General features: G+C 38.5%; 1 protein-coding gene across 1 annotated transcript in view; it reads left to right on the top strand.

Moving 5' to 3' along the window:
• OXCT1 (3-oxoacid CoA-transferase 1) overlaps positions 1 to 11,721 on the top strand; it is a 179,456-nt gene that overhangs the window by 19,294 nt on the left and 148,441 nt on the right. Inside the window, exons 5-6 of the mRNA XM_069096229.1 lie at positions 6,506 to 6,655; positions 11,410 to 11,516. Of these exons, the coding sequence (XP_068952330.1) occupies positions 6,506 to 6,655; positions 11,410 to 11,516 (257 nt within the window). The remainder of the gene's footprint in view (positions 1 to 6,505; positions 6,656 to 11,409; positions 11,517 to 11,721) is intronic.

The raw sequence follows: 11,721 nt of genomic DNA, 5'->3' as shown, positions 1-11,721 counted from the left end.
AAGAAAGAGAGGGGAGGAGAAGAAGAGAGGAGGAGAGAGGGAGGGAGGGGGAGAGGGGGGGGGAGGGGGGGAGAGAGGAAAAGGACAAAATAGAGAGAGAGAGAGAGAGAGAGAGAGAGAGAATGAGAGAATGTTATTTTGTCAAACTAAGAAACATTGCTTATGGATTCTCTCTGGATTGCTGTGCATTATTATTAGCATTTTGTCCTTTTCTGCTTAAAAAGAGAATCAGGGTATCAAATTAGATCAAGAGCTGACCTTGAAGCCCGGATGTTTTGAATTCAAGTCCTGATGCATGTTGGCTTTGTGGCCTAGCCAAGTCACTTAAACTCTCATTCTCTAAGCAACTCTTAAGCTGTAGAATTGGTGCTGACCTACATGGGCAGAGAGAGATTTCTCATTTGGGAATTCTCTGTATCAGTGAAATCATAGGTCTAGTCCTTGTCTCCTATGCTCAAAAAATACAAATTCAGGGAGATAATGCCAATTCACAATTTCATCCCTCTGTTATTTTATTTAATATGTCATATTTGGTGTTCCTCATATGCTAGACACTCTGACAAGTTGCCGCCGTGTTTAAAGGTTATTTTAAAAGTAAGTTTACAGGATATTTTTAAGCAACTGATCTTTTCTATGTATTTAAGCAATTTGCTGTTATTTTTCCACTTGATCCTTTAATACATTCAAATATTTGTCATAGTTTAGGGTAAGTTTTATAGTGTGTATGATGAGGGATAGCTCCCAATAGGTTCAGCAGTAACTCTGATCTTATCTAAGACCAGAGAACCTGCAATTCAGCCTTGAAAGAATTCAGCTGAAGCTAAATTGGAGTCAGAGTTGCAAAAGTTTATTATACACCTTACAGCCGGCAAGGATCCTTAGGGGACCTGCAACCTTAATGGGGTAGAATTAAGATTTATATAGAATCATCCATAGTAGAACCTGTGCCAATTATGCTAATTAGGTGATTAAGGGTGGGATTAGGGAGGAGTTAAGGTGGGGCCAGTGTTTAAAGGAACTGGGCAGGTGTAATGCCCATTAATCACTGGGAAAAAGCCCAAGGTGGGGCTACCTGGAGGTGTGGTTTTAGGCTTGAAACGTCACTAAGTTGGCTAGCAGTCAAGGGCTGATGGAGAAGTGCCCAGTCTGCCACCCATCAGTGTCATGTTTGACAAGATTAATGTCTCGGAACCTAGGCTAACCGAGATTCAGTGGATAATAGGCTAAGGAATTAATCCAGAGATAGGGTCCTGAAGGATTCATTGAGGCATCCAAGGAGTCAACCTAGAGATAGGGTACCGAAGGATTCATGGGGCAGCAGGACACTATACAAGGGGGAGATAATAGTTGCCTAAGCTGGATGAAGGATTCATAGGAATAGTTTGTTATTGTTCCAAGCTAAGATAGTTGTTGCTGGGCAGAGTTATTGCTCTGAAGCTAGGCAGAGTGCAGGTAGGGGGAAGGGGCAGAGTTAATGCTCTGAGACTGGGGGGGAGGGAATGGAGTGTGCTTTTACAAACTGGTTTTACAAACTGATGTTACAAATATAGATCCCAAGCACCCCATCATGTAGGTTTGGGAATCTTTGAATTTACTCATCAGAGCTACTGGTCTATTGGCTTTCATTCTGGAGATCATGTGGACTATATTGATTCGTGTCGGATAAAAACAGTGTATGTAGTCTTGACTGAGTTGTAAGTGAATATCTGTGGCAGAAACATTTTTTAACATTAAAAAAAAGGAACATGACATTCACATTTTGTCTGGGGATTATATGTGTGGGAGAGTAACTATTTTTGCCTAAGCATGTACCAGCTTACAAATAGCTGCAGCTGGTCTGGTTTTTGGTGTTGCCAAATGTACTTTACAAAATATTGTACTACCAACAGAATCATCACACTCCACAGATCTTTCCTTTCTAAAAGCCCTACTCCTCCAGCTTTTAATCAGTCAGTCAATAAACATTTATTGAGTGCCTACTTTGTACCAGACACTCTTCTGAGGCCTACAGATACAAAGACAGGCAAAAGACAGTCCCTGACCTCAAGGAACTTGCAGTCTAATGCAAAGACAACCAATTCAGCATACCTCATGGTGGTATATTCACTTTTGAATAAGTTTTGTGGATTTTCCCCTGTTCTCCCCTTTATACTGGTATGATGTACAGATCCTTATTTTTTCATTATCTCTGGCTAAGTCTAAATCTCCCTTTTTCGATCTTATATCCTATACAGAATTGATCCTATAGATAGATGTGTATGTATGTGCACGTGTATATGTTTCTCTGAAAGAAATTTAAATGATAATCTACTCAGGTGTTAGTGATTACAACACTGATCTTGTTCAAATAAAGACCCTCCTTGGCTTTGCTGTTCTCTCCCTGACACACTCGGACCTGAGTGTGTGTCTCATGTGGTTTCATGTTCGTTCATGGTGGTGCTCTTTCAAACTGTGTTAAGTTACAAAGTTTGCTTAATCCCTAGGTTGGGAGCTTTTGCCTTTATTGTCCAGAATTGTGACAGCAAACCTGCAAAGGAAGAAAGGAAAGAAAGAAAGAAGGAGGGAGAGAAAGGGGGAGGGAGGGAGGAAGGAAGGAAGGGAGGAAGGAAGGAAAGAAGGAAAGAAATTAATAGGAATTTATTAAGCACCTATTATGTGTAAGGCACTGCCAGGCTACTTATGTGCCAGACTTTATCTCATTTGAGCCTTAAAACAACCTTGGGAGGTAGGTGCTATTATTATCCCTATTTTACAGTTGAGGAAACTGAGCCAAAAGAGGTGATGTGATTTGTCTAGGATCACACAGATAGTAAATATCTGAGGCTAAATTTGAACTCAGATTTTCCTGACTCTAGTGCTCAATCCACTCTACCCCCTAGCTCGTGAAGAATAAAATAATGCTACCTGGGTAATTTGGGTTAAATTATTTAACTTTCCTAAGCCTCAGTTTCTTAATCTCCAAAATAAGGGATTAGATGAGATAGCCTCTAAGGTCTTTCTAATTTTAGGTTTCTGATCTTGTGGATTGAAATACCCATTTGTTGTTAAGTCATTTTAGTCATGTCCAACTCATCATGACCCTGGTTTGGGGTTTTCTTGGCAGAGATACTAGAGTGTTTTTTTACTGTTTCCTTCTCCAGTTCATTTTACAGATGAGGAAACTGAGGCAAACAAGGCAAGCTGACTTGCCCACACAGTTATTAAATGTCTAGAGCTGGATTTGAACTCATGAAGGATGAGTCTTCCTGATTCCAGACCCTGAGCTCTCTATCTATTGCACTGCACACTAAGCAACCCTGATCTTCCCGTAGAAACTTTGAGTTGAAAACAATGCCTACTAAAGAAGGATATTTAAAAGAAAACTTTGATTCTTCATGTTGTTAACAAACTTTAATAGAATTATTTATTTATATAAAATTGAAGGCAGAGAAGAGGTTTGGGGTAGAGGCTAGAGAGCTGGCTTTGGAATCTGTAAGATGAGCTATAAAAGGGAATGGCAAACCACTCCAGTATCTTTGCCAAGAAAACCCCTAATGGGGTCACAAAGAGTTGGACACGACTGAAAAACAATTGAACAATAACAACAAAAAAGACTTTTGGGATGCTATATAAGATGTGACCTATTTGAATAGACAACAGTTTCTGTGGGGGGAAAAAATCTAGAGTGTTTAGTGGACCAAAATTTCGACATGAGACAACAGTGTGACATGACAGATAAAAAAGGGTAGAATGTCCCTCAGCAAGGGAGATGGGAGATGGGAATCCTGTTGTTTTCTGCTTTGGTCACAACACATCTGGAAGGTTATACTTAGCCTTGGGTACCACCTGTTAGGAAGAAGGTGCTAAATGAGGATAGATCCAGAGCAGGTCAGCCAGGATAGTGAGGAAACTGAAAACCAAGCCATAGTAAGAGTGACTGAAGGAATTCAGGGATATTTGGTTTGGAGAAGGCCTAGTGGGAGCATAATAGATGTGTGTGTGTGTGTGTGTGTGTGTGTGTGTGTGTTGTATTTAAGAAATTAGAGTGTCCCTTAATGTATTACTATATGTATGATATATTACCGAAGGAAAGACTCTGAGTTACATATGCATTTATATATAATTTATATATATATACACACACACAAATGTTCTTTAGACAATGTACATTATAGATACATATACATTTATATATAATTTATATGTATACACATCTCTATATAATCTGTCATTATTTAACATCAAACAGATAATATACTTACTATACTATTAACATATTAATATTAAATATGAATATGTATGTAAAATATAACTATTAAATAGCTAGATTTAAATTAAATATACTTATGTTAATATATAAATATATAAACATTTAAAGATTTAATATGAAGTATTGTTTAATTTATTAACTATATTATACAATACACACAATATATTAAATTTTACATGTATAAATGTTTAGATATGGTATGTATTGTATTTTATTTAACATTATACATGGCATATATTATATGATAATGCACAGATATATGGTGTTATTTGATATCATACACATAATATGCAATTTTAAACAATATCTTTAACATATTATTTGTGTTAAATATAGAAATCCTGGTAAAATGTTGTTCATATCCAGGTGCCTGTGAACACTTACTACCTGGAGGAGAGAGCAGCTCACCCCAGGGAGCTTTGAAAGGCAACTGGTTACTTGTTTTTGCCTACTCAGAGATCTTCTCCTATACTGGCTCTGCATCTCCTTACCAGGCAGCTAGGTGATCCAGTAAATAGGGTGCTAGACCTTCAAGTTTAACTTCATACACTTACTAGCTATGTGACTCCAGAATGTCACTTTACCTCAGTCTGTCTTGTTTTTCTCATCTTTAAAATGGGACAATAGTAACACACCTACCTTCCAAGATTGTTGTGAGGATACAATGAGGTAATATTTGTAAAACACTTTTTAAAAACCTTCAAGTGCTATATAAATGTGAATTGTTATTTTTGCTGCTTTTGCTGCCTACACTGGCATCACCTCAGCCTCTACTACTACCACCACTACTACTACTGTTCCTGCTGCTACCACTACCACTACTATCACCACCACCACCACCACCACCACCACTACTACCACTACTACTACTACTATTACCATGACTATCACTACTATCCAGGTTCAGTGAACTGTATTCACACCAGTTCTTTTATTTTAATTCATTTACAGTCATGCCAATGTCAAAGCTTCCAGGCAAATAGCATTTCATTTGCATATTTTATATGCAAAATGCTTTTTATCGATGGGGTGATATATATGTTACATATGGGAAATTATAATTTTATAAAAAGGTACTTCTTTTCTCTAAATTTCTAGTACAGAACACATATAGTATAACTAACCATTCAAAATATGTACTTATTTTATTATTATTATTATTTTTAAAGCAATCAGGGTTAAGTAACTTGCTCAAGGTTACATGGCCAGTTGTTTCTGGGTGTGGTGCTGAGTATCTGAGTCCGGATTTGATCCCCAGGTCATCCCAACACTGGAGCTGGTACTCTTACTCACTGAGCCACCTGGTCACCCCTAAGCAATTGGGATTAAGTAACTTGCTCAAGGTTACATGGCCAGGCGTTTCTGGGTGGGTGCTAAGTGTCGGAGCCTGGATTCGATCCCCAGGTCGTCCGGACACTGGAGCCGGTACTCTTACTCACTGAGCCACCTGGTCACCCCTAAGCAATTGGGATTAAGTAACTTGCTCAAGGTTACATGGCCAGGCGTTTCTGGGTGGGTGCTAAGTGTCGGAGCCTGGATTCGATCCCCAGGTCGTCTGGACACTGGAGCCGGTGCTCTTACTCGCTGTGCTACCTGGCCGCCCCTATACGTACTTATTTTAGATGAAATCTAATTGTTTTGATATTTTATATTGTTGGTTCTTTGTTTTAAAATATACATATTACAGACTTAATTTAAATGAGAACTAATTGTTTTAATACTTTACATTGTAGGCTTATTGTTTTCAAATAAGCATATTACATGCTTAATTTAAATGAAAACTAATTTTTTGATACTTTATATTGTTGACTCATTGTTTTAAAAATAAACATAATTTATTCTGTATCTACAGAGCACAGAATGATATAAAGGTTTGGTAATTATCTAGTTAATGTTTTCAATTTAGGAAAATAAATCAGAGAGTTCAAACCTAAAGTATATATTTTTTTAAAAAGTTAAGTATGGATTTGTATGATGTAATGTTGGAAGCATGACAACAAAAATTATGAATATGAAAATTAATGGGAACACAAAGATAGAGACTGTTTGGATGGAATATAATTTTTTCTTTTCTTAATTGCTGTACATTCAAAGTATACCAAATGCTAATGGAGAAAGTTATAGTTCAACATTTTTATGTTAGAAAGGTTAGGGAAGATGAGGTCTGGCTGTATGTGTAATTCTGTAGATAAAAGGAAATGCAGAGAAGAGTGCTTAGCAGAGTGCCTAATGCCTCATGATGGTTCTCACCCACAGGGAACACTTGCAGAGCGGATTCGTGCAGGGGGTGCAGGAGTTCCAGCCTTCTTCACCAGTACAGGATATGGCACACTGGTGCAGGAGGGAGGCTCGCCCATCAAGTACAACAAAGATGGAAGCATTGCAATTGCCAGTCAGCCAAGAGAGGTAAGGGGAACTCTAGTCCAAAAACCATTTATGGTCCCATTTATCTTAGAAATGGCCTGTCTTGGTAAAAAGGATAAAAGAATTGCAACATTATATATTATTTGTGAACACAAGAAGCAAAGCACTTATGCTAGGTGGGAAGGGAATAATTTATTATAAATCTGGTGAAGTTTCTAGCTAAACCCCAGCATCAAATGTTAGTTTTTACATTTTAATAATTTATTTTACTAGGGGCTCCTCTGACTGACTTTCCAATAGTCTCTGTTCTAAGAAAGACAAAAAAAAATTTAGTAGGGCAACTGCAGAAAGAACCTTGAATTTTGGAGTCATAAGACTTGGGTTCAAATCTCAGCCCTTCCATTTACTAGCTCTGTTACCTTGGACAAGTCACTTCATTGCTCTATGACTTGGTTTCTTCGTTAGTAAAATAGCATTTACCCTGTAATACTCAACTTCATAGTGATGTTGGAAAGAGCACGTTAGAACATGTGGAAAGCTCTTTGTAAACCTTAAAATGCTGTGTAAATGCCAATTATTGTTATTTAGAAATTAGGATATGTTAATATAAAGAAGTAGAATATTCTTGTTGTTCAAACATGCCAATTTGAATGAAGTCAGGTTAATTAATCAAAAATCATTTATTACATGCCTACTCTATGATGATACTTTATTGATATTGAACAAGTTTATGTTAGACTATGGATGACTGATTATATTTATACCTTAGAGAAGACAAAGCCAAAGTGTAATACCTAATAAATATTTATTAACTGTCTAACATGAACCATTTGTGTTGTATTAGATGTAAGAGATTTAGTTGTTTGACTTTTCATGATCCTATTTTGGGGTTTTCTTGGCAAAGATACTGGAGTGGTTTGCCATTTCCTTCTCTAGTTCATTTTACAGATGAGGAAACTGAGGCAAGCAGGGTTAAGTGACTTGCTCAGGGTCACACAGCTCATGAAGATGTATCTTCTTGACTCAGGGCCTGCTGCTTTGTCCACTGTGCCACCTAGTTGGGAGGGATACCAGGGGAAAAAAAGAACCCTCAAAGAACTTCCATCAGGGAAAACATGCACTAATAATTACAGTAATAATAGCTAGCTTTCATATAATACTTTAAGGTTTGGAAGGAGCAAGTTAGAACATATGGAAAGCTCTCTGTAAACCTTAAAATGCTGTGTTTGCAAAGAGCCGTGCAAACATCTCCTTTCATCCTAAGTATACACATAAAATGTATTTTATGCACATAACTATTAACCATTAAATAGTACATATTTGTATGTATGTGTATATAGTCCTTATAAACCTTAAGCACCAAGAGAGCTTATGAAATCATGGCTAGAGCACTGTCCTTGACGATGGAAACATCTGAATTCCTCACACACTGACTAGCTGTGTGTCCCTGGACAAGTCATTTAACCTGTTTACCTTAATTTCTCCCAGTGTAAAATGGGAATTATGATAGCACCTACTTCCAAGGGTTGTTGGGAGGATCAAATGAGATGGTGTTTGTAAAATACTTAGCTCATTGCCTGGCACTGTAGGTGCTTCATATGAATACTTTTCCTCTTTCCTTTCCCTCTCATTTGTAACTTGTGAGGGTTGGATCCAACCTCTTACTCTATTATAAACCTGTACTCTTATGACTGTTTAAGAAAATTATTCAAGAGTATTTTTATTTGAGATAAAGAGACATTTGTTCAAATCTACATTGAGAGTCTCCATGTCTGATACCTTTCCCTGTCTTTAAATTTTTGATAATATGCAGAGAAAAAATTGATGTGTCTATGACTTATAGGTTTAGATTCATCTAAATATCCTGTATCTTCTTCATTGAAATCTCCTTTTCCTTTGATTTCTTGTTCCTTGGTTGCTCATGAAGATTTCCATTCTCTTCCTCAAAAGCAGGGGGATTGAAAAGAGAGAACCAAGTGGTCAGGCCTGGCATGTGTAATTGGACCTTAGCCTTTACCAACAGCCTTCCCCCAGGTCCTGTTCCAGTCCTCTCCTCCCCAGCCTTACCTGGTGAAGCAATATATATCACCAAACGAAGGGTGAAATCAGGAGTTAAATTCCAAAAAGTTTGGGATATGGAAGGTCTAGGATTTTTTCTGGAAATTAGAAGAGCAGGATTAAATAGAAGAGGTCCATAGGCTGATTCCATATACTTCCATGAATTTTTCAATGAATTTCAGGAAGGACAACATTGTGGGCATCTGAAAAGTGACTTTTGTTTGTTACTTTTGTTTTCTTCCCATTGTTGTTGACAGAGATTTTTCTCCCCATCCCCCAGACCCCAACAACCTGACTAAAAACCCAACCCTTAGGAAACTATTTTAAAAAATCAGTCAACATACATTTATTATGCCAGACACTGTACTGAGCACTGGGGATACAAGGAAACCTGGAAGACAGGCAGCTCAGGGTTTTGTCCTTGCTTCAGGGATGCGAGATTCTGTAGTGGACCAGGGAAGAACAGAGAGCCTGGTTTGAATCCAGACCTAGAAAGGAAAGAAGTGGTCTTATTCCTATGTCCCTTTGAAGAAAAATAATAAGACACATCTGTGGTGGGTTGATTCTGGCAGAAGATTCTGGGCTCTCCAAAAGCAAATAGCTGGAAGAAGAAAGAAAGGCAGACTTAATCCACCACCACTCCTCTTTTCTGAACTGTTTTGCCTTTCCCAGGGCCAGTCTCCTCTTGTAACAGAGGAATTATCTTGTCACTTCTTTCCTTCCTACATAGTCCTCCCTCCCTCCCTCATGATCCTAACTCTATCCCTTCCAAACTTCCTTTGCTCCTCATCTCTACCCTCCATCCTCCATCTCCTTGGGTGCTTGGGCCCCTCATCAAAACTGCAGGAGCCCCTGCCAAGCTGGGGAAGCCTGAACTCATTTCCACATAGAAAAAGCATTATCTTGGATAGATTCTCTATCTGGGTAAGTTACTTAAGTATCTTAGCCTCAGTTTCCGCATCTTTAAAATGGGGATAACAGTAGCACCTACCCAACATTGTTGTAAGATTCAAGTGAGAATGGGGCAGCCAGGTGGCTCAGCAAGCAAGAGCACCTGCTCCAGTGTCGGGATGACCTGGGGATCAAATCCAGGCTCAGATACTTAGCACCACACCCAGAAATAACTGGCCATGTAACCTTGAGCAAGTTACTTAATCCTGATTGGTTTAAAAAAAAAGATTCAAATGAGTAGGGGTGGCTAGGTGGCGCAGTGAATACAGCACCAGCCGTAGAGGACCTGAGTTCAAATCTGGCTTCAGACACAACACAAAAAAACTAGCCATGTGACCTTGGGCAAGTCACTTAACCCCAATTGCTCTACCTTCCCCCCTCCAAAAGAGAAGATTCAAGTGAGTTTAAATGTAAGAAGACCCCTGCAAACTTTAAAGTGCTTGGAGTCAGGAAGAGCTGAGTTCAAATCTAGTCTTAGACACTCAGCAGCTCTGTTACCCTGGGCACAGCCCTGTCACTTCACCTCTGTTTTCTTCAGTTTCCTCATCTATAAAATAGGGATAATGATAGCACCCACCTCCCACGGTTGTTGTGAGAGTCAAGTGATATTATAATTGCAAAGTGCTTTGCACAGTGCCTGACCCATCGTAAAAGCTACATGAATGGCAGTTATTATCATTTTTATTATTATATGAATGCTATTACTGCTTCAGGTTTGGGACTTCTGTGAGAGAGCCTGGAAAGCTAAATCACCTCTTGTAGCCTTGTTTCAATCAGAAAAGATTTGACATGGAGTGGAGGAAAGAGTACTGGATTAGAGTCAGGGGACCTGGGTTCTAAAACCTGGCGAGTCTCTTAATGCCCCTAGTAATAATATCAATAACAGACAATATTTATGCACACATTACTATGTAGCAGGCACTGTGCTAAATGCTTTACAATTATTATCTCACTTGATCCTCATGACAGATCTGAGAGGTAGTTGCCATTATCCCCATTTTACAGATGAGGAAACTGAGGCAAGCAGATGTTAAATGACTTTACCAGGGTAACAGAGCTAATAAGTGTCCGAGAGTAGATTTAGGCTCAGGTCTTGCTGGCACTCTACCCACTGCCCCACCTAGCTGCCTCAGTTTCCTCATCTGTAAACTGAGGAGTTTCACAGTGACCATAATAGCTAGCATTTATATAGTGATTTGCAGTTTTCAATGCACTTTACATATAAGGTAGTCTCTAATGTTCCCTCTAGCCCTAAATCTATACACCTGGGAGGAAAGTTCCAAACAGTTGACTTACAAAGAAGCTTTGGAAATATAATTCTTACTTGAGGTCCTTTACAGTGATCTCTCATCTTCCAAATGTCCCATGTCCCAGGGTGCTAAGAGATTTGTTATATATCACATAGTGATTCTGCTTGGAATGATTTTCAGTTATTTTTATGAACTTAGGGCAACCAGAAAACTAAATGGGTCCGATTTTGCTCTCAAATTGTATCCTGAACTCTGTCCACTAGGTGGTACAATTGGTATAAGAATAGAGCCCTGCCAGAAAACTGTTTTATTCCTTTAAATGTTTAAGCAAGAAGACGGAGCCAGGGAGGTCAAGACATGAACAGTACTTGGTTTTCATTTCTCCAAGGTGCATCATGAAAATGAGAGAAGGCAGATAACACTAGCCAAGCTTTTAAAATATATTTCCTTAGAAATAAATAGCAGAAAGCAATTAGATCTTGTATAGGAATTAGGACAAACCATGTGACAAGCATGTTTGTATTTTATTTCCTGCAGGTGAGGGAGTTTGATGGCCACCATTATATTTTGGAGAAAGCCATTACAGGTGATTTTGCCCTGGTAAAAGCCTGGAAAGCAGATCGTTCAGGAAATGTCATTTTCAGGTAGTGTATATGAACAGTGGTGGTGATGATGATGATGATGATATGCTTTGGAAGATATTTCTATCATCCATATTTTGATTATAAATTAATTCAGATATTTTACTGAGTAGACTTTTTAAAGTTATCAAGTTGCCATTTTGGGGAGCATGGTTCAGTTTTTTTAAATGCCTTAGTTATTCATTTGGGCATCTAGGTTGCACAGTGG

The sequence above is a fragment of the Petaurus breviceps genome, unplaced genomic scaffold (assembly GCF_028583685.1).
Source record: "Petaurus breviceps papuanus isolate PSGF00001 unplaced genomic scaffold, PetGlider_PUasm1.0 229, whole genome shotgun sequence".
Taxonomy (NCBI): Eukaryota; Metazoa; Chordata; class Mammalia; order Diprotodontia; family Petauridae; genus Petaurus; species Petaurus breviceps.
This window is presented reverse-complemented; position numbering and strand designations above follow the sequence as displayed.